Source organism: Dermacentor andersoni, chromosome 3 (genome assembly GCF_023375885.2).
Source record: "Dermacentor andersoni chromosome 3, qqDerAnde1_hic_scaffold, whole genome shotgun sequence".
NCBI classification, from domain to species: domain Eukaryota; kingdom Metazoa; phylum Arthropoda; class Arachnida; order Ixodida; family Ixodidae; genus Dermacentor; species Dermacentor andersoni.
In genome coordinates this window covers 88315566-88339254 of record NC_092816.1, presented here as the reverse complement: position 1 = coordinate 88339254, position 23689 = coordinate 88315566, and the positions used below count along the sequence as shown (strand labels likewise).

Below are 23689 nucleotides of genomic sequence, written 5' to 3'. Positions count from 1 at the left end.
ATAGCGCTGTTTTTAATACATATCTAATTCTTTTCTATTTATTATAACTTGTTCCCCACGAATTGTATTTCTTGGCGCGTTCTTTTTTTGTTTGCTTGTTCGCCCTCTACTTGCTGCTATAATACTCTTATGTACCCACTAAAGATAGGAGGCCCCCCTGGCAGTTTCTCTCTGGGACCTCCTGAATACGTAAGCCGGCCTGTTTCTTGTACATGCAATAACAAACAATAAACTTGAACTTGTGTTAACGTGGACACTTTGTAAAAGCTGTTCCGACATTCGCTAGGCAGTTGTTGACGAAATGCCTGCATTACCGGTCATTGTTGCATGTAGCGAAGCGCCGCTTAAGTGTCAACAACTTGCATTGAAAGCGGATCACATTGAAGGTATGTGGCTATGCTTGCGTTTTAAAGGTGTATAGTGTTTAAAAGGCGTACTGCTTTGTTTTGTGAGCCATTCTAAGATGTCAAATCACCCTTATCACGAAATAATCCCTTCGTGACTGCGCTGCGTTAAGAGAAATTAAATCGGAAACTTCTTGGTCCCGTGTATTCCTATGTGCCAAGAAAAAAAAACAAAAAAAAAAAAACTGATGGCTCTCCCGCAATCGAAAGTAGATGCAAGCATGAAATAGCTAGCGGTAAAGCAGATTGGTAGGATACGATACTACAGCCACAATCTTAAGACGGGTGTAGTGCTTGTTCGCAACGGCACACCCTACCACACCACACAGCAGCACGCCATACTGTACATTGGTCCATATGGATGCAATAGTTTCCTTATTGCAAGTCTCGTATCGGCCAAACAGCCATCCGTGGCGGGTCGGACGCTGTCGGTTTGGACGCTGCCGGCGCACCGAAAAACCTGTATAGCGGTCAACGCTGTGGAGGCTAGTGGAGTCTGGAGAGACTTCATGCAGCGGCTTCGTTCGCGCTTGGATATAGTTGGCTGTTTTTTTGACCGTGATTGTGCGCAAATATTAAATATAGACTCAGAATTGAATGAAACAAGTTTTAATCCTTCGAAACAAAGACACCGTGGTATACGGCTGCTAATGCGTTATTTTGGATTATTTTTATTTTTGTTGATCTTTTCGGGTTTTTTATTTGCAACCCGTCGCGAGGAGCCTCACGTGCATGCTCGCCCGAGCGAACGCTGTTGGCGCGCAGCGAAGCATGGACGGAAGGCGCGGAATGAGAACTTTTCTTGCCGGAACTTCCTGCGTAGCTTCCACAGCGTTGACTGATGTGTATGGAACGGAGCATAGGAGTTGTTGGCCAAACGCACCGCGGAACTCTGGCGCTGGAATGAGCACAGGCAACGCTGTCTCAGCGCCAAAAGATGACAATTAAGTGTATAGTACCCTGTATCTGCCTTTTAAACGTCGCTCTTAGAGATGACAAATAAAACTTCAACCTACTAGAAGTTACGGCTTGTGTGATATTGTGAACAAACGTTAGGAAGAGCTCGGAAGCAATATTTGCTGTAACTTTAACTTGCTTGAGCAGTAGCTAGCGTATGTAATGTGGTCCTGTACGAAGGGTGGGGGGCCAAAGGCCGCATTTTCTTAAATTTCGACTGGTTGCGCGGATGATGTCGTTTCGTCGTCGCAACGATGCTTGGTTGTTCTCGTTTCCTCATCGTTTTGAGTGCCCAGATAGCGGCTCAGGATTTTAGCTCAATGTTTCTCGAAGAGAAAGCATTTCGTACTTAAATCGGCCATCGCTACTGTCAACAGCGGCGCCACATACTGCCTACGTCAGAAGCTGCAATAGGTCTACTGTAGCGTGCGCACCAATGGTGTGCACAACGCTCATGTCGTCAGAGGAAGACATAGAGCTGCGCAGGCTCCACCACCGAGGCGATTGAGCGAAGCGTTGACGCTGCGCCCATTTGCCTTCGTCTGTTTTGGAGCCGAACGCACACCGCTTCTCTATATAGAGGACTCCTATCTCTCTGCGCGAGGGGAACGTCATGCATCGCCGAGCGGGACAGCGCAACAACGGTGGCGCCGACGGCGTTCTTGTGCCTCGTATAACTGCTACCGCGATAAAGCGAAACTTTGCCCACAACCGGCGTCACTGGGATTTGAGCTTACGTCCTTCCGACGACGTGCAGCTAGGAGCTGGTCATGCTAACCATGTGGCGCATCGCTCAGACGAAGGCTTTGTCACAGAGTTTCATGCAATTACTAGAGGGAACTGTGGCGCTAGTGTCTACGGGAGCTGCAAGCAGGGCAGTTCAGCCAGCAGGGGAATGATGGGTAGTACACGAATCTGCCTAAACTTCGTCTTTCTGGCTTTAAGTGGCTCTGTGACTTTGCAAGGTGATCATTTTTAAGAAAGTACTGCGTTGGAAATAATTAAAGAAACATTATTAAAAATTGCACGATGGCAGGATTTGAACACAGAAACTCCACCACACAAGCCCGATATCGAAACCATTACGCCACGGACACATGCAAAAGCGAAATAACTGCAATTAGCAGCGATTATGCGTGCTTGCAGAATTTTGTTACCCTCTCCAATAAGAAAGCATAAATTATTTAGAAATTTAGGCCAATTTAGGCCCAGATAAAGCGCATTAAACAGAGCCACAATAATGTCTGGAGCCCCGTACACGAAGATCGGACAAATCCATGTACTATTCATCATTCCCATGGTGGCTGAATGATTGCAGTGCCAGAGTTCCCTCTAGTAATTGTGGGAAGCTCTATGGGTATAATCTGGTACGTATACACGTAGTACCTTTAACGGAACACTAGTCTACTAGGGCCGTGGACGGCAGTAGCAACGCTGCTAGCGACATCCTGTTACGTTTTGTTCACCTATATAACGCGTTTGAAGTTCTTTTTGTGTTTTACGTGAGCATTCTTGTCTAGTAAAATTAAGAAAAACGACCTCACCGCCAACAATTATGTTGCTACCGTCACTTTACAGCCGAAGTTAGGCAGATTTTGGTAGGTCACTGAAATGGCAGCTCTGCATTCTCTCTGGTTAAACATTGGCTGCATCAAAGCGGCTGCTCACTTAAACGTCTCTGATATCCAGGTATACTGCAAAGAGTAATATGTTTACAGACAAGCTAAAGCTTGTAAACTATAGCCGAAGATGAAGAAGCAAGCAAGATATCATGAAGATTAAGGATTGAACGTTTTCGGAGCAGGAATGAGCAGTGATGAACGCCTTCACGGCTTGGTCACTTGTTCTGTTACAAATTTGGCACAGCCGACAGGATTGGCCGGAGTGGAACCACAAAACTCGCAAAAACGCGAGACGTCTGCGTCACGCTGAGGATCTCTGACGACAATCTTCGAAGGCCTGGCCAGCGTTCGACTTCAGGGAGTTAAGCTTGCAGTTGTGGGAGTTGAGTAAGATCAGTGCTCACCCCAACAGGACCCGCTCATCACCGTAGACGTACTGTGCAAAGTTCATCGGCTTGACATCTTCACGGGCCACCTTAGTGTCAATGCACATTGTCCATGGAAAATCGGAGTGGCTGAGGCGAGTAGCACAAGGTTCTGTTGCAAAATTCTAGAATATTCGCGGTATTTTGTGCGCCACGCAAATACTGATAGCGGTGGTACCTGTGCATGCGTTTCGGAGGCCAGAGCAAGCGATAATGTAGCGTACGAAAAGGACGCTGTGTGCAACCTCAAGGAAAACTTTGTTCTCGAGAAAATGGTGGTTCTTATGTGGTGAGTGCATGCTGCCTGTCTGGAATAAATGATCTGCAGATTTTGGAAGACAAGCGTTTGCACGACGCACAAGGAAAATAAGGTTGCACATACACTTTGTGCTTCGTCTAAGCGCCGGTTCTTGCAAAATCTGAACTATGCTACACCAATCGGCTCAAGTTGAGTGAATGAGTTCAAGGCCGTAGGGATCGCTGGAGGCTGCTGGTGCCTCCTTTTTTTCTTTTTTACGACAGAAGTGGTTCTTGTCGAGGTCGCACACAGACTTTCTTTACGCGGATGCAACGAAAATTACGTAGATCTTCGCCATAGATGGTGCAACCTGATCTGCCTATGTCTGCCCACTTCAGGTTGAACGGGTAGCCATTTATAATTCATTTTCCCCCGCATGGAAAGTACTGTAGACTTTCGCTATGCTTTATATCAGCTCGGTAGCTATGTACTGGCGTTATCTCGCCGGTTTTCTTGATGTTGGTTCTCGATCTAGAGGGATGAAGGTCTAAAAGTTAGGTGCCAAAACCACGATTTGATTACGAAGCACGCCGCAGTAGGGGACTCCAGAATAATTTGCACGACCAAGGGTTCTTTACCGTGCACCTAAATCTAAGTACATGGGTGTTATAGCATTTCGCCTCTATCGAAATGCGACCGCCGTGACCAAGAAAGCCTAAACTACGGTCAAACACGGGTAGCTTGCAATGTCACCGCAACGAAACAATGGCGCCATTTGTCACCGCCTCGGCAAAACATGACGAAACATGACGCGCTGTGACAGGTGACGCCATCATTCCCAGAAACCGATGCCGGCTTCTCTGAAAGTGGGTGTGGCAGAGAAATTGGATCTTTCGAGCCGTGTCACCGCCAAGCGACACGCACTTGCACTGTCTTGGAATAGAGTTGCTTCTGGCAGAATTTTCCAGCATGTGTGCAACTTTCGCTCGTGCGTCATCGCTAGGACGCGGCAAGTTGGTTTTTATGAACATTTCGAGAATTAACGCATCCTATTTGCGTGAGCTTCTCTCGCCCTGGCGATGTGCTGCCACTACGTTTCCCAGGCGTTTCTGGTGTTCTTGCGGGGTACAACCTCTGCGGATTGCCTCGAGTTCATGCGTTACTGCTCTTCGCCTGTGTGCGTCTTTCACCGTTCGTGGTGCGTATCTGCAGTTGCATGTCGGCCAGGCCTGTAGCCATGAGCTAACATTCACATAAAGCATTCACTCTCTACTTTCTCTCGTAGAAGGAGAGAATTAATGGACATCCGAAGGCCTCCTTCCGATTCTTGACGGTGGCAGTTTGAGCGTGTGGTAACATGCATCCGTTCATGAGGTTGGAGTTCAGGGTGTTACACGATTGGCGTGCTTTGTGCCGAGGGATGGTACACGCCTGTCCCAAAATGGTAAAATAAGCAGATCAGAACAAAACTTGATTCCAATCATCGGTTCGTACGGTCGAGCTCTATAAAAAGCTTGACTGGTCCTCTCCCCCCTTCAGGATACAGCAGTTGGCGCGCAAGAAATGTACCCTCGTACAAGAGAAAACATTCGCCCGAAGTCGTCATTTCGTGTTGTTTCCAATATAATTTATGAGGAGATCGGCCATTCTAAATGATGACGTCAGAAATCTTGACGGAGAGCTCCATGGTGCTTTCGGCGAGTACTTATTGTGGGAGTAAGTTTTGTTTTGTCTATATGTAGAAATACGTCAATATTTTTTGCAGCTATTAAATGGCTATTTATCGACCACATGTACGACGGCGACCGATATTAGGCTTCAGCTCTCACATAAACGTATCCGAGAAGACTCTTGAAGCTTGTTCTGGGGCCATTTCCGCATGTCATTTCCGATACGGCGAAAGCGAAGCCTGTCTAGTGTTAGTTTCTGTGCAAATTATAGCAAAGCATCCAGCTGATAGCAACAAAAAAAAGCGCCATATTTTTAGGAGAAGCGGTAGACACCAGCGTCACAAAACGGGAAATAGATACATAGAGATTGAGAGCGAAAGAAAGAAGACTATGTCTCTCCTCTGCACCTTTGTTTTATCCCTGTTATGCACAACGTATCCTACATGCTACTCTGTTTTGGTACCTCAGCATTCTCAGTTAAGCAATTAATGGGGCGCGTAGTTTACGGTCCTATTTTCGATATGCTGGAGCGAGCTTTCAGTTGTGCCTGCCTTTATTCGCCGTATGTCCGTTGTTTCCTTGCACTACGTCCGGTAGCGGCCAGTCGTCGAAGACTCTATAACCAGTAGCCTGAAGGCATTACAATGGTAAGGCAGCGTGGTGACGACGTTACTTTCAGTATGATGTATACGCATCCGGCTTGAGCCGCATCAATTTGCACTATATCCTGTGTTTATTTGCATCATGTCCGATACCAGCCAATCATCTAAGACTGTAGCCCGAAGCGAGCAAGATTGGCAATGGTACGACGAACATAGCGCCATGGCCAGATTACGTTCAGTATGACCCTCGCATTCTGCAAGTCAGCAGCAAGACATCAGCAGCAGTCAGGGGCCGCGGGAAAGTAGAAGAGGCAAAGAAAGCGTCGCTTAAAAAAAAGCTGCCATGTTTACACGCCATGTCGGTTATGGTTGTGTGACATATGGCACACAAGGTACCTCGTGCAGATGTGGTACTATACCTCCGACCTCAACTTCGGATGTTGTGCGTCAGCCTTTTCATTTCGTGTCCCATGCTTTATTTTTTTTTTGCAATATTCTCTGTGCTACAGTATTCAAGACCGTCAAAGGAAAGCCAGCGGGCAATAGGCCGCCTACCTGCTTGCAGAAGCTAGACTTTATTAGGTGGGAGCCCTATTTGCCGAGAACCGATTCCAAGCAAAGTGTGGCTACTGCTCTTTCCACCAGCTTAGCGCACGAAGTCAAAAGGGAATAGTTGATTCTAGGTACGTGACTGACACGCCGAGTAAACGGGACTCCCACCGAAAGTAAGCTTTAAATCTCAAGTCTGTGACTTCAGGGTGTTCGTGAGTAAAACGGGGTCTTGACTTTTATTGTTAAAAGCTGCTAAAATCATTCCAGGGGATGTAATTTCACTCTGTTTGTTCAATAGCTCAACAGAAACCATAATTGCGTCATTGTAGTTAATCATGAAATCGCACAATCTCCAATGAATTCTAGAAGTGAAATGGACTGCCCACCTCGACCTTTTCAAACCATCTTTACAGGAGCAGGTTGAGATATTGCTGCCGCGGCACCACGCCGGCTTACAATAGTTTTGAAAGGAATATCTGGCCCGTGAGCTTTAGTGCTGAAGAACACATTAAAATTGTTTTCTTTGCTGTTTCGAACTTCTTTCGCGGGAGCGGTCAAGTCCAAACTTTTACAAAGGCCAGTGAACTTGGACCACATTTTTACAGCGATCTTCTTGATTGAATGCACCCCTAGCTGCTATAGTAGGGAAACTTGGACGAGTTGAGGGACGTTCGTATTTCACAAGTCCTCGCCCATTTAGCGCGGCTGCTTGTCAAATATGAACCGCTACCTTCGCCTTTTCGTTAAACAGTCCTTCGCGCTTCACAAACCCGCCTTCCTGATCAGAAGGCGAAATCACAAGCTCGTTGCTTGAAGAATGTTATTACATCCAAACCCGAATGCAACTAACTCGGATGAAGCGAACTACTTTCTATATCGAATATGCGAAACTTGCTGAAGTAAAATGCTCACACCACGAAAATCACTCACGTAAAATAACGTCCGCACAACGAACTAGGCATTGCATGTGTTGAACCTAATGGGCTGCTTATTAAAGCGAGAGCATGCCAGTTTGTTTCATTTTTCCCTCTTGACAACCAGTGCTTTCACACGCTGTGTATAGGCCGCACTGCCTTCTGGATTGGGCGGCATTTTTCAGTCCGTTTATAGTAGCAGCTAACGCTATATACATGGCGTTTCACGTGACTTGTGCCAATGATTTAAGAAGAGTGGTTAACCGCAGCTGAATGAAACCTGTGGCATATCGTTTGCCGTCATGGGGCGCTCCCTAAAGTACTTTCTTTATATTCCGCTTAATTAGTTAATTAACTAAGATGGATTATGCAAAAGTTTGTAATATTACGTTTAGGGCCAAGTGCGTTTTGCTGCGTTGTGTGGGGTTCAAAAACGACCGATCTAATTTTGTGAGGCAACGTGCATGCTGCGTGGTGAATCTTTTCGGCGTTTAGTGAAAGCCCGCGAAATATGCAATAAAACAACGTGGCTGCGCTCGTGCGCTATCGTATTGCATTTTTTTTGTTGCAAATATTTGTATTTTTGCCGTAAACAATCGTTCTTATGCTGCAACTGTTGGAGAGGTGTACTTCAATTTTGCTGTTCTTATCTTGCGCAATATGTATTTACTGCGCGCCTTTTGCATTTCGAAATATTGTATTATCTAGTTAGTATCTAATAGTGAGTATAAGTTAGTATAATATTATCTATCTAGTTTTTCTTTTGTAGCTTGGGTTAAAGCATTGAAACTTCCATTTACTTTGAGTAATTGAAGTGAAAATCATTTTCTATATTTCAGAATATCTTTTCCTTATTTTCTTTCTATGTTATCAGAGTGAAACCAAATATTTAATTCCTGGACTTTTCCGTAAACTTCCTATTTCACAATTCTATTGCACAATACGACCTTACAGGTGTCTTTTAGTGCTGTATATTTGGGTTGCAATGTGGGCTTGTTGGTAATGCATGTTCAAGGGGGGTATGGTAGCGCGATACAAAGACGGGACAAAAGAAGACACAAAGGGACACACACAGCGCTAACTTCCAACACTGTTTATTATCGAAAACCAGGTCGTACATATACACTCAGACAACATGAGTAACAGCCACGTGAACAGATTAACAATCAGAGCGATACATTTTGTGATATGTTAAGCCATGCGCAAAAATTTCAGTTCTTTTTCAGAGAGAGCCAATGATGGTTTGCTGATACATGAATCCCCTAGGGCATCAATCTGCTCGGCTTCTATTATAAGTCTAGTGAGTTCGCACTTATTTCTACCGGTAATGATAGTTGATTCGAAGAGAGGGGAGCACTTATGTTGCTTACAATGGAGGGAGAGAAACCCATCTGATACAAGTTTGTCGACTTTAGAACTTTTAGACTTTTAGAACTTTTAGACTTGTACATGAAGTCAACATTTTTGCAAAGAAATGACATTGCGTACCTTCAGAAACAAGGGGTCTGTATAGGATCCTGCTTAGCGCCTGTTTTAAGCAACCTGTACTTAGCCAAGCTAGACAGAGACCTGTGCTCACGCATCAATGATACAAAAATTGTTAAAATATTTCGATTTGTTGATGATTTTTTGGTGTTTGTCAATGTTAAGCTAGACAGCTTTGACACTGAGTGTTCAGCTATTAGTAATATTATACGCGAGTGCCTTTGTCCCCTAGAATTTACGTTCGAAGTGCCTATTGATCAAAAGATCAAATTTCTGGATGTTAAATTTACCTTCGGTGATGATCTAACTTGCTGGTGTTACAGTCCCAGGACAAATAAACCGTTGTTGTCATATCATTCAGCCCATTCCAAACTGGTAAAAAGAGGAATCGCGAAAATGTGTTTCACTAACGCACTTACTAAATCATGCCATCATTGCACTGACAAAGCATTCACACAACAGGCCATGCGGCTACATGAAGCAGGTTATCCCAATCATGTACTGGCATCAGTTGCAGAGGGAATACAGATGGAAGTGCAGCAATCAGGGACTGCTGAACGAGCGGAAGGAAATAGTAACCGAGAGAAAAGAAGACCAACAGTGATACCTTACATCCACCGGTTGTCGCACAACCTAAAGAAAATTGCCCGCCGAGGTAACACTGATGTGGCTTTTTCAGCACCCAACAAACTAATCAGCCTGTGCAGGAAAACAAGACCAGAAAAGAAAGAAAGTGCCCCTAGCTGCCAAGTTAAACACGGGAAGAAGTTTAGAGAATGTAAGACTTCAATTATATATCGTATACCCTTATCGTGTGGGAAGTATTACGTCGGACAGTCGGGCAGATGCATTAATGATAGACTGCGCGAACACAAAAATAAAGTCGACAAACTTGTATCAGATGGGTTTCTCTCCCTCCATTGTAAGCAACATAAGTGCTCCCCTCTCTTCGTATCAACTATCATTACCGGTAGAAATAAGTGCGAACTCACTAGACTTATAGTAGAAGCCGAGCAGATTGATGCCCTAGGGGATTCATGTATCAGCAAACCATCATTGGTTCTCTCTGAAAAAGAACTGAAATTTTTGCGCATGGCTTAACATATCACAAAATGTATCGCTCTGATTGTTAATCTGTTCACGTGGCTGCTACTCATGTTGTCTGAGTGTATATGTACGACCTGGTTTTCGATAATAAACAGTGTTGGAAGTTAGCGCTGTGTGTGTCCCTTTGTGTCTTCTTTTGTCCCGTCTTTGAATCGCGCTACCATACCCCCCTTGAAGGTGTATATTTGGAAAGCAAATTTCTTTATCTCTTTATATTTTGTAACCATCATCATATATTAAAGAAAAGCTTTAAAAACCATCCCTGAATAATTCAAGCAGGGCCATATTTCTTTTTTCCACGGTGAGAAAAGAGTTCAATCGCGTGCAAGGTGTGGCTACGTCACCGAGTGCCGCTTTGCCTCGCACTTCTATTTGAAGCCGGAAATTCGGCCGTTCAAGGCGCCAACAACGTGTTGTATCAGAGTCCGGCCGCAGCAGTGCAGAAGTAAGCGCGGCCGAAGTCGCGCACGCCATCGGATCTTTGAATTGTTAACCTGATTCGACAAGGACTTCGCTCTCGACGCGGCAGTGATCACGCGAACCGGCAACTTGACGCAGTCGGTTCAGGCGCGCATTCCAGAAGCAGGGGAGGCGACGAGAGCGACGCCTCTCGTCGCGGACACGCCTCTGGAGGTCCGCGGACCTCTTAAAGGGCCGAACGCCACTGTGACGGCGCGCGGGAGGAAAGCACGGACAGTCTTCGACCGAGAATACACGCCATGAAGATCTCTGCCCTCGGAACCACCGTTTTGCTTCTGGCCTGCGTCACATGCAACTATGGCCAAATGGACATGGAAAAAGGTACCGTGCGCACCATACACCAGGTGATCTTTGTTTAGTGTAGGTGAGCGACGAACATTCGAAATGTTCGAATAGGGACCGGATAGTTGTTCGATTCGTATTTCAGTCGAGAATCTGCTATGTTCAAAACTGTCGAATGTTCGTTCCTATTCGAATATTTAGGAATAGCAACACTTCTTGGGGTCTCGGGCGGGAGAGCTTGTTGCAGACGATGACGATTCCCACTGATTGTGCTCCAGGAGCGCCGATAACAGAAAGCATATAACTGAAAGCTGCTCTGTCTCGCAAGCTCCTCATTTGAACGGATGTTCTGTTGTGAATCGCATTATAAGCGTGTAACAGAGAATGTAAATAAGCCTAATTTTGTTTTAGCAAGCATTGCGCACGCAGACATTGCATTTCGCTTTGCTTAGAAATAAGCAAATATTCGATTCCATATTCGGAGGTAAATTTCCTCGAGTATTCGTATTTGATTCGGTTCGAAATTCATATTATTCGAACACCCCTAATTTTTTAGTGGAAGGAGACTTGTTAGTAATATCCTTAGGCATATTGCGCAATTATTCAACATCGGATATATTGCCCAAAGAGGCAGGCGTTGCTAGAAACAGAAGGCGTAATCGGAAAGCAATTAGAGTGAGTGAATATCGTTTGTTGTCATTGTTCACTTGTCGTCATGTGCCCTATCTCCTCGTGGATACGTGGCGGGTTTTAAGGAATATGCTTCAGCAACGGAATCCAAGTAGTCTAACTCGGCTTGAGCAAGTTTCTCTAAGGAGTCTTCAGGCTGGCGCGGCCATTTCCTGTTTCGAAACCCAGGCCCGGGGCCCAGCACCTGAAGACCGTGTGAAGTGCCCAGAGTGTTCTGCCCTCACGTTTGCCAGCAGCGGATACTTGTCATTGGACGTGGTTATGTCGAGGGACAAAGGACACAAAAAAGACAGTGCTTGGGACACGTACAGACCAGCCCACAGACTACGATGAGTTAATCACGGAGGACAAGTTCCACAGGGCTCGTAGGGCTCCCATAGATACCTTTTTCACTAAGGCAGTTTGCGCGCATTCATTCAACCGTAGTATCACGTATGGCAAACGGCCAACCCTGCGATAAAGAAATAAAAATGAATCCAGGTGTCTACAGCTTTCCGGAATGAATGAACGTTCATAAAGCGGCGGATCACTTATCTTCTAATAATCCACTTTCAATTAGTTCTTTTGCGCGATCAGTCACGCCGATTGGCTGATCGTGACAACAACGCCAACGCAGCAGTGCCAGAGCCAGTTCTCATGGTGATTACCTGAAGCTCAACAGGTGGTGCTTTTCTCTTTATTGAAGGGTTTGGCATGATCAAGAAAGCCATGTCCTGCTTCGGCAACGTGGACCTAACCAAAATGATGCAAACGAAGGGCGATGGCATGAACCCGGGGAAGCTTATGAAGGTGAGCCCCGCATTGCGTGCCAGACACCGTGCCCACACAACACCACTATAGGCAACAGAAGGCCTTTGAGCTAGGAGCTGAGACGTCGCACACACTTTTTGTGCTGCCATGGCAGCGCGCACATTCCACTTGAACGGCGACATAGGAGGAGTTGCGCTCGTCTAACACTTTCTAAAATAAAAAAAAAAAACAATTACTTTATACACCACTTGCGACTTCTCTGTCGTCAATAATCATCATCTACATTGCGGGCATTTCCTTTTCTTAACGCTGTGCTTTCGCTACTTTCAGCTCACGAATGGCCTATAATGAGAAATTGTTTGCAGAAGTCACGAGTAAGCGTCCTGATTGCTTGCGTAGCATTATCAACGAGGTTCTTCGGCGCGCACAAAACTTGTTCCCTCACTATTAAGAATACTTACGATACCACGCAAAAATTTATGTAGAGCGCTCGCTGACCATTCCGATGAGCATTTTGCAAATAGTGATGTGCCACTGCAAGGACAGCCAGCCATCCCGCCTATATGCTCGTTTCGCTACATTTCTGGCAATTTATTTCTTAATCCAACTCATGAATCAGAAATATAAAGCGCCTTATGAATGTCAAAAACAGCAAAGCGCTCGTCATTGGAGACATACCGGGAAACCCTGTAAAGTGCGTTTTAGAATGCATCACTCCAGTATTAACACATATCTTCAATTCCATTCTTCAGTATGGGGTGTTTCCGGAGCGAATGAAAAGGACTAGGGTAACTATACTTCTTAATGGAGATGAAAGAAACAGTGTGCCAAATTACAGGTTAACCTCAATTATTGTATTTTCCAACCTATTAGAACATATAATTTTTTTTCTTGCGCTTATATTCTCTTCTTTTCGAAACAAATTGCATAATATGTGAAGCTCAATTTGGTTTTCGTAAAGGCTGACCAACGCAAACAGATTTGCTCACTATCAAGGAACATGTACTGAAGGTCATAGAAATTTAAAGGACATAACACACACGCACACGCACACGCACACGCACACGCACGCGCACACGCGCACACGCACACACGCGCGCGCGCGCACTAACGTTGAGAGAAAGAGAGAGAGAGAGCGCACCTAATTGCGCTTGTCTTTAATGGCATCGGTGTTTAAAGGTTTGCAAAGAAGATATATATATATATATATATATATATATATATATATATATATATATATATATATATATATATATATATATATATATATATATATATATATATATATATATAGAGAGAGAGAGAGAGAGAGAGAGAGTATAGTTGGTAATAGCCTAAGAATTCAATACAAGCGACACCCGCCCTTCACCTCTGAAGGATAGCCGAGGCAGCTAGAGTCCTCTCAGAGGGAAATGAACGCTCGTTGTTTCAATGCAAAATCTTACCGTTTTTTGAGCAACGATGCTATACTCGCGGACAACTTTCTGTGGCTATGAAGGGAAAGCTACGGGCGCGTGGCTGCTGCACACGTGTTACCACGCCAAGTAGTCTGGCAGCGTTTGACAGTGCTTTTGGTTGCTCGGAACAGGCGCTGATTCGACGCAGCTTCCACGTGCGATGGTTTCGCATTTCCCCAGACGCGAAAGGGAAGAGCCGCAAAATAAGTAAACATTTACACTCAGCGTTTTGTTCTGTCTTATTTAATTGCTGGTGATAAGGTGTTTATGTTCTGTCTTTCTCAGCCTAAACTAATGCGGTTTAAAACGCGGGACTCATTTTAGAAGCGCTCTCACTCGTGCGCGCTTTGCCTCCGTAATTTTCCTTCATAGCCTCAGAAAGTTGTCCTCGACTATAGAATCACCCATAAAGTTTGTCAAGACGTTCAGGTCTCATCCTAAAACCAGTGCCACAAAGACAGATCTGCGCGGAGAAGGCAGCCGTTTTAAACACGCAAAATTTCTTGACGTCACGAAAATAAGCGAACCTAATTGACTTGCGCATCTATGAAAATAATGCTTGAGTTCAACAGCGTACGTACAACTTTTTATTCCTAGGTTGTCACCGACTAGATGATGTTCTGCGCTGCTGGTGAATGCAACCCAGAAAAACGATGAAATGTGTTCTAATGAAGTGTAACTCCCTTTAGACCAAAGTGGGAGACGCAAGCGCGAGGATAGGCACAATTGAGAAGCACTGAAACTTAGAAGCCATCGCATGGAGAGTAATGCACAAAAAGTCTTTACTTTTGTTTTACTGTCACTCACCCATGTATTTTTAATTCTTGTATTTTCTTCATGGGTCTCCCTAGTCTTCCGACTATATGGGACCCTAGCCTGTAAAATCATTTTTATATGACCTGTACCATTGCTCGTACAAAAGGTAGAGATAAGCAAGCGGAGGCTCAAGGTATTGGTGGAGAAGGGAGATTATATAGATATGCCACCGCGTGGTTGACATTCACATAATTTTGCCTTTGCGACAATGCGACACTTGTCACCACGCTAATGTGAAGGGACAGCCTGCATTAATTAACCGGCACCCGAAAGGCATACCAAATGCACAGGTGCGAGAACCCCAGCAGGTCTGCTGCGCTCGCTTTGTTTGACGTTCGCACGCAAGTTTCTCTAGTGATAACAAGTACCGGCTGCGTTTTGTAACCTTGGGACCTTCGTGTGCATTTTGTCTTATGTGTCACTACTATTGTATTTACAGTACAGATTAATTTGACTGACTGATTGAAGCGCGTTTCTCTCTATTTTTACAAGGCGTTCCAGAGCTGTAAATCGCAACCTATGGATCAAATGGTAAGTTCAGCCTTCCCTGCTTTCCCTGCTACGGACTTGGTTGTCTCCGCGTGCAGTAGAGGACACATAAAAAGAACAATAACAAAAAAAAAAAAAAAACATCGAAGTGCTCAAACTGATCTGCGTCGGAGAAGCGGAATCATTGCATGGCACCTCCAAACCGATGCTCGGTTTTTAATAATTCGACCGGCGCCCCTAATACGCGTTCAACTGATTGATCACTCTCGTTAAATTCATTCCATGATGATAGGGCTGAATACATGCAATTATCGAACGTCATTTGCTCATGCAAAATTCTTAGCTTTTCGGATCTTTTCTTTTTCAGTGCAGGTGCATGCGTGTGAGTTTTTAGCTCTTTAGCATCATGACCCTTACGACTTTATATATAAAAAAGAAAAGAAATAAAAAAGAAAAATCACACACTGCGCTCACAGGGCCTCTTTGCACTCTTTTAATTATCTAAGCTGTGTTACCAGCTAGACAACAGGAAGTTATTTTCATCTTCCCAGGGTGGGACGTGTCGCTTCAATAGTTGGCCTCACGCGTGGCGACATAAATATTCCATCTTTGTGTGTCGGGGAAGAGCGGTGACTACGCGTATTGCCGCATTCTACGTTGCTTCGACCTGCGCAGTCTGCCTCCTTGTAAAATCGAAGGATTAAATCCAGAGGATTTTAGCTCTACTTGCCCAGACTGTGGGGCTGTTAGCAATCTCGCACACATGCTCTGGCGATGCCCCTCGTTACAGGGACGCAATCGCATCACAGAAGAAGAATGGAGCTCTGCCATCCGGAGCTCAGAACTTTCACGTCAAACTTGGGCCAGTCCCCACGTGGGAGCGGCCCGCAGCTCTGCGCTAGGGCAAAGCTTCTCAGGACCTTGTAATTAAAGGACGGACGGACGTCCGTCCGTCCGTCCGTCCTTTAAAAACAAGGTCCTGAGAAGCTTTGCCCTAGCGCAGAGCTGCGGGCCGCTCCCACGTGGGGACTGGTAGGCCGAGCCTAACCGCCGCATCATGGGCTCTCTGGACAGCCCAAGTTTGACGTGAAAGTTCTGAGCTCCGGATGGCAGAGCTCCATTCTTCTTCTGTGATGCGATTGGGTCCCTGTAACGAGGGGCATCGCCAGAGCATGTGTGCGAGATTGCTAACAGCCCCACAGTCTGGGCAAATAGAGCTAAAATCCTCTGGAGTGATCGTCACTCTCTCCATTACTCGCTGGACAGATGCGGCCAAGTACCCGAATGGGGAGTGCATTGTAATAATTCTGGCAGGACACAGACAGGAGGAACTGACATCCGCCTCTCTTCGTATGCACAACGTCGCCGCAGTAGAAGAGGCTGCCATTGCCTTCGCCGTCTCGGCATCGAGGCAGGATGAGGAAATATATGTTCTTACTTATTGTTAATCAGCCTGTCGAGCCTACGCGAATGGCCGTCTGCATAAAGTAGCATGCGATATCCTCAACCACCTCAACAAAATACCCCGCACCTCGATAATCTGGACATCGTGACACGAAGCCGTCTGCGGAAACCACCGGGCACTGAAGGAGACAGCAGAGGACCCCATTCCACAAGCCCTACACAGTTATGAAATACTTTAACACTATGGCCTTTCGAGAAGAACGGTGCCGCCACGGCACCCATCCTTCACCAGAGCTAAAGTTACAGCCTGGAGGCAGTCTAAATCGACACCTATCCTGACCTCACGCTCCTCCACGCAATGTACCACACCCTTTATCAGCCCCTTTGTCCTTTCTGTACAGAGCGAGCTACTTTATACCATACCACATGGGTCTGCCGAAAAATCCCTAATAGCCCCCCACCCGAAACGCAACGCACGAGCAGTGGGAGATGATACTGACCAGCTCTGCATTGGAGGATCAACGAAAGCTGATCACCAGAGCCGAAAGTGCTGCCACCGACCCTGGTGCCCTGGACTGAGGGCTCCACCCACCACGGAGATCAACCTCTCTCCATGCCCCATCAAATTAAGATTTATTTTTATCTCTCTCTCTTTCTCTCAGTCTCAGAAAAAAGAAAAACAATATTGAAATTTGTCCTGTGATTTAATACGTAAATAAACGATGATGAGAGCTTTACGAGTTAGTCTAACTACGAGGTATACCGGTGACAGCGTCTCGGAGTTCACAGGAACATTAAAGAATTAACAGATGTTCGATATCACTGTTATGCGTTACCCCTATATGTCACCGCTATCTACCGTTAGAAGTCGTTTTGAATAATAACAAGTGCATAATCCGTGCCATTTGCTTCTTCATATCGAAGATCCTCATGAGTGGTTAATTTCTTGTTTCCCAACAAGGTCCAGTGCGTGGGACGTGAAGCGGTGAGTGCACAAGCGAAAGGCGTGGTCGTTAATATAGTCAGTAATAGTCGTCATGTCTACAGTCGCACGTTTTAAAGCCGAGGGTTCGAGGGCATGTAGATTTTTCTACAAAAATTGCTTGAGGTCTAACTCTGGCGCTTGCACCTGCGGGAGCTGCAAGCATGGGGAATATGATGGACTCTACATGGATTTGCCTAAGCTCGTCCTCGCGAATTCAAACGGCTTTGCGACATAGCAACTTGTTCATGTTCACCGAATTATTGCGTTATCATTTTAAATGCAACAATACTCAGCGATTAAGAATGTGCGCGGAACCTTATTTCGTACTGCATTTGTAAAGTAAGATTGCTTATAGCAGAGAAGGTAGAGTGACCGTCGCGGAAAGGTGTTGGTCCTGGGTTCGAATCCCGGACCAAGACCAAATTTTCCTGAACTGCGAAGCGTTATTTCTAAAAAACCCGCATGGGTTTCCTTTGTAGCTTCATGCTACATTCGGGCGGATGATAGTTTTTCACTTTCATGATACTACTTCTATACTTTGCGGGATTCCGCAGAACTGACTTGCCACATTTAAGCTTCTTACTTTTTTTTTCAGGGGTTAAATTCGACGGTATTGGTAAGTCATCCAGTTCACTTGTATATTGCGAATACAGTGAAATCTGTCTTACTGACAGCACGCACTTTAGAACAGGCCTTGTAATCAAGTAGAAATACTAACTGCACGAAGTCACGAGGACCAACTGAACAGATGTTCACAAATTAAATAAAGAATATTGACATATTTACCGCTTGATTTGTAATACCTCTTTAATTCTAGCATTCCTGAATTTCGTTTCGTTTGACAATATAATACGGCTCATACGGGACAGAGTGGAGACTACAACTAAACAGCTGTTCGGACGTCTGTATTCGGCTAATGGCACAATATTGTGTCGGCAGATGACTGTTAAGCAAATTCATATTTAGGATCCAATATGACATGTAATCAGAAATGAGCTGTACAATATTGTATGGGCTGGAGCAACGAACTTCTTAAATTAAGCTACTGGGTACGCAAGAGTAAATGAAAAGCGGAAATTTCAATCGATCTTGAAAAAGGAAACAGAAGAGCCAGCGAAAGCTTTCCGAGCTAAGTTGACTTGGGCGAAAACTTTCTGCGCATCTTTGAAGCTGATGCGGACCCAATAATGAGGGTATTTTGGAGAAGCAAAATTCTGCTTTGAAGATTAACTACAATTTGTCTTCTTCTTTTAGATCACCTAATTCTCATTCAAATCAGTTAAGCGGTCATCTGATAAGGGCATATCTCTACATTCGGCGTGTATATTGTATACAAGCACTGCTTCAGCCAAAGGTTCTCTCTGAATGCCACTCTCGAGATACCTTATCGGCATATTATAAAGTTCGTCATAAAGTATATTGTAAAGTTCATCCCATGCTACTTCTACATAAATGAACCAACTTGAACATCGAGCCCATGGTGCTTGACTGGATACCCTAATTTCTTATTTCCCGCACACAATTTGTTATTGCTAATGAATCTAATTCTCTTGAGGCGACAGTAGACTGTGATATTACTCAAGGATCCGTATTCTGTCCACTGTTATTTGCTATATAGCTAAATATACATTTATTGTATATTTGTCTGATAACAACAATTCAAGAATTGGTCTTTTCATGGATGGCTGTAATTTTCCGCTAAGTTACTAACGATTTCGATGTATCTATACCATAGTTAGACCTGAACAGCATTCTTAACTGGTGTTCTACTTGGTATACGGAGCGAAATATTAAGAAATGTAACTGAATGCGAATTTCACGTATGAATACTGCCTGTTATACATATTACCTTAATAACAGTCCCTTTGAATATGTGTCATCTCACCGGTACCATGTCACCGGTACCTAGGTATACATGTCACTCACAACCTTACTTAGAGGAATCACATCGATCATATAAAATCTAAAGCTAGCAAAACATTAGAGTATTTCCGTAGAAATCTTGACCTTGCGGCTACGTCATTAAACCTGCTAATCTATACCACATACATTCCACTCCAACTCGAATATGCATCTTGAGTTTGCAATCTGCATTACGATACACTAATACATAAGCTAGAAGCAGTGCAGATCCACTCAGTCCACTTTAGTCTGAACAACTACAAAGAACATCAAGTGTGACGAGAATGAAGAACTCTTTAAACTTACCATCACTTTCTATGCGCCGTAAACACTCTCGTCCCAACCTGTCTTACAGGATGTATCACCAAGAACATACACTTTGTTCCTCGTAGATCCGACGTGCACTTTTCATCTCCCATTGTCTCGATAATCGTCATAAGTTAGCATTCCACACTGTAACACAATTGCCTTACAACAGTTATTTCGTCCTAGAACCAGCAAATATTGGAATAACCTAGCATCGTCTTGTGTTGACATCACAGATGCTTTTCTTTCTTTAAACAAGAGATAAGCAACCTACTTCATTGCCGTGTAGTTTATTAGCTTTGCAGTGTTTCTTTTCTTTGTGTTAGTCCAAAATATATTTGCTATAATCTCTGTGTTTATGTGTGTATGCGTACCATTCAGACAATTTTCGTCACGGTGTATATTTCTGAATATTGTTCTGCTCATTGTAGTCTGCATAATTGCCCTTACCCTCTCTAACGTACATATTTATTTACCTTGAGGGTAAAATAAATGAAGTAAACGAAATGGAATGAAACCAACCCTCGTACTTCCGAGAATACTCGTTTTGTGTCTTCAGTGCACTCCCTAACTGTCCAGAAGGAACTCATGTCAAAACAAACATTGCGTACATGTCATGAGAATCCAACAAACGAAGACACCAACGGCACTCTTTTCCCCCTATTTTGTCCTTGGTTTATGTTTGTTGGCTTCTCTTGATATGATTAATAAAAAGTCGAGCCCCTCTGTTAACACCCTTTCGTGTTAACCCATTTCGAAAGAAAGGGTGATCGGAGATCCCAGGGAGAGACCTCCGTCTTATAGTGGACAAAAACGAAAGGCTGATGATGATGATTATATCGCCAAACTTCTTTTCTAATTTTCTTTTCTTATTACGACCTCACAGAATTGCCTGAACGGTGTGATGAGAAGTTCCGGCACGTAGTAGCACCTGCCGCACGAGTTGCGTAATTTCGAGCGGCGCACGGCTTTCCACTTTTAGCCACGAATAAAGGTCTCCGTCTAATAAAGTATTCCGAGGCTACTTCCGGTGACGGCGTGCACGAGAAGCAAGCCACACATCGTCTTCAACCGCTTTTCCTGTGCTGCTCTTCCTGAGAAATTGTGGCTGTAATCTTCGGCGCTAGCATCCACCTTATGATCGAGGGCCATTGAGATCAGACACTTAGAAATCATTAGCCCACAGTCAGAAGAAAGATGGACGTCGACCGCAATCGTAAATAATAAGTCGTTTCGACTATCATACGGGAGCCTTATTCACAATCAATCAATCAATCAATCAATCAATCAATCAATCAATCAATCAATCAATCAATCAATCAATCAATCAATCAATCAATCAATCAATCAATATTTCTGATTGTTAGCAAGGCTTCTATATGGGAGCAGAAAGTCTTAGTGCTATGTAACTTTGTGATTGGCGTCCATTTTCTCTTTGAATATAATTAATCCGCACCTGACGAGTTTTCTTCCCACCCTCGACATCATTAGTGCAGATATGCTTGCTTTATGTGTTCTACACCGAAGCTATTAGCCCTTAGTTGGTCGTCATTCTCTGTTGCATGCTCACCGAAAAACAAACGACAGCTGCTGTGTTTGAGTTCCCCCGTAAAAGAATGATGTTTGCCACTCTTGTCGCTCTTGCCGCGGGAGGATTCATTTTTCTTTTTTTTTTTTGAGCCAGAAGAGAGGTAAGAAAGACGGATGGCGACGCCACCGTCATGATCGATCCTGCACCCGCAAGCCCTGACGTCATTTATTTTGACGGCGTTTGCTGCAGTCTAGTTAATTTCCTATCAGGGGCATTTTAACACAGTTACGGTTATCTTACCCAGCGAGAAACCGAACAAACCAACGCGCCAAAGTCCGGGAAAGAAGGAGTCAAAAACTCCGTTCTATTGAACGAATTACGCGTTTGAAGTCACACATATATTTGTAGCAGTGAGTATATATAGGTTCGATTTGTTATTTCACTGCGTAGTTCCCTAGAGAGCAGAGCTGGCTACCGGTACATCTGTAAAAGTAGTACAGGCGGGGCTACAGATGCAAGCCCATTGTCCAGCCAAACACGACAGTGCAGTTTGCACGGCCGTGTCTTGCGAATGGATTATCTGGGAGCGTACATAGAGTGCCAGTTTTATCGCTGCGCTTGTGAAAAAGCCCCCACTCGTCGTACAAAAAGCCTGTACAAAAGAGTTGGCGGAGCGTAGTAACAAAAGCACGCAGACTTTTTTTCCCCATCACGAAGGTTTACTTACAATTACAAAATTACTAACGGGAAAGCTTGCCGCGAAATGAAGAAAATTACTTCGAATATCACAAAGTGTATGTAATGTGCGTACGATATTAAAGAATACGAAGAAAAAATGAACTACGGTTTCGCCAGAACATCCGAAGAACCTGTGCGCGGTTTTAGACATCGCACACGCGCCCAAGTATTCTGCGTAGCGCCGGCCAGCTACTCGAAGCGGTGCTCTTTCTCCCAGCCGCACCTGCGAGGCACGTCGCGAGAATGGCAAGAATGGCACTGCAGTTCGGTAGAAATGGTAAAATGGTAAAATGGTAGAAATGGTAAAATATAGAAAAAGGTTCGCCGCCGTGTGCCATCGCATTGGGTGGTCGCCGTCAGGCGGCACCGTGGCGCCACCTGTGGACGGCCGCTAAGGCTGCGGCGAGCGCAGGAGCGACCGCTACGGCGACCGCCGCGGGAGCAGAGTCACGTGCTTGAGGAGGAGGCACCATTAAGATCGGCGACGAGGCCGTCGTGACCGGAGGCTGGTCCGCGCCCGGCTTGTCCCCCTGCATCACGCAGAGTCCCGCGGACGGGTCGCACACCGTGTCCTCGGGACAGCGCGAGCACGGTGCGCCGGCCTGGTAGAGCGGCTTGCCGACCTCGCCGCCCTCGGGTCCGTAGTTGCAGACGTAGAGGAACACCTTGCTCTCGGGCGCCAGAGCCGGCACCTCGCTCCGCGTGTAGCTGCACCCGACGGCGTAAGTGCGCGCCCAGACCACCTGGCTGAACGCGTCGGTGCCTTTCGGTCTCTGGTGGCTGCCAACTTGGTCTGTCGGGTAGTCGGTGAACTGGTGGAACCAGTCCCGCACCACGTGCTCCCACGTAACGGCCGGCGTCGCGTTCTTGCTGCGCTGAGCCAGCAGGTTCTGGCCCACCCGGGGGAAGTCGGCCGTCCACCGCTGCTCGTAGTAGTCGGTGAACGATATCCCCGCGCTCCCGACGCAGCGGCGTCCACGGGCATCGGCCACTTCGGCCAGGTCGTCGTCCCAGCGCAGCTGGAGCATGTCGGCTGCCGGCGGGAAGTTGGCCAGCTGGCCCAGCGCGACATAGCTGCGGTAGTGGTTGTGTATCCACAGGACGGTCACGTTAGAAAGCGCCGTCTCGCTGTAGTACGTGGTGCATTTCTGGTACGGCTCCATGCACATGGTGTGCGTAGCGTTGTACGGGGGCTTGCAGTTCTTCGTACCCAGGACGACGACGAGCGGCGAGAACCAGAGCCAGACAATTGCCGGCGTAGCTCGTTCCATCTTCGCTGTAGTATAGCGCGTGCCGCTGGCTTGTGCAGGAGCGAGAATGCGTAGCGCGAGCCCGCTGATGAATGATGGCGATGATGCCGGCAGCCTTGCCACGGAATAGGGGTTTTAGTTGCCAAAGCCAACGTCTGATTATGAGGCGCGCCGTAGCGGGAAGGGGTGGGGGCTTCGAATATATATTGACCACTTGTGGTTCTTTAACTTGCACCCAATGCTAAGCGCACTTAATCCACACAGGCACACAGGCCAAATGGTGATTTCACCGTGGGCTGGTTGAAGAAGAAAACGAGGTGCTGGTCGATGTGTAGACGTGAAACGGAGGAAACCGGTTGCGGTATCAGTTATCTGTTCAGCACATGCCTATGACGTAGAACCGTCAATGCGATAAAAGCAGAGGCACTCTCGAATAAAGCGACATTCGTTCCTACCCTGGCTTCCTGTGTCGTCGTCTTTCCTTGGCCACGACAGAACCCCGGTACCTTCGACCTTCCGTCTTGTCTTGTATTCAAATACTGGCGCATAACCACCACGGGGGACTGGCCAAGAAGCAGGTGGTTTCAAGTATGCTTATTAGAAGTAGAAAAAAAAATCTAAATTCCCATGGCA

At 45.7% G+C, this 23689-nt stretch overlaps 2 protein-coding genes across 5 annotated transcripts in view; one reads left to right on the top strand and one right to left on the bottom strand.

Annotated features, from left to right (window-relative positions):
* The first annotated feature begins 10461 nt into the window (after positions 1–10461).
* The window catches only part of LOC129383187 (uncharacterized), a 39166-nt gene continuing 25938 nt past the window's right edge, over positions 10462–23689 (top strand). Inside the window, exons 1-6 of one of the 4 annotated variants that reach the window (XM_055067510.2) lie at positions 10543–10777; positions 12114–12217; positions 14944–14982; positions 17306–17329; positions 17925–17945; positions 20424–20547. In XM_055067510.2, the coding sequence (XP_054923485.2) occupies positions 10696–10777; positions 12114–12217; positions 14944–14982; positions 17306–17329; positions 17925–17945; positions 20424–20462 (309 nt within the window). In that variant the 5' untranslated portion in view covers positions 10543–10695 and the 3' untranslated portion in view covers positions 20463–20547. Of the gene's footprint in view, positions 10778–12113; positions 12218–14943; positions 14983–16745; positions 17082–17305; positions 17330–17924; positions 17946–20423; positions 20548–23689 lie in introns of those variants that run through there. The other 3 variants (XM_072287248.1, XM_072287246.1, XM_072287247.1) reach the window with 3 other exon arrangements.
* LOC126525069 (venom allergen 5-like) lies at positions 20908–23686 on the bottom strand. Its single transcript, XM_050173131.3, has one exon. It carries the CDS (start codon positions 23075–23077, stop codon positions 22163–22165), a length of 915 nt encoding a protein of 304 aa, XP_050029088.2. The 5' UTR covers positions 23078–23686; the 3' UTR covers positions 20908–22162.

Coding starts and splice junctions, on each gene's coding strand:
- LOC126525069 (XM_050173131.3), bottom strand. CDS start 23,077: ATGGAACGAGCTACGCCGGCAATTGTCTGGCTCTGGTTCTCGCCGCTC.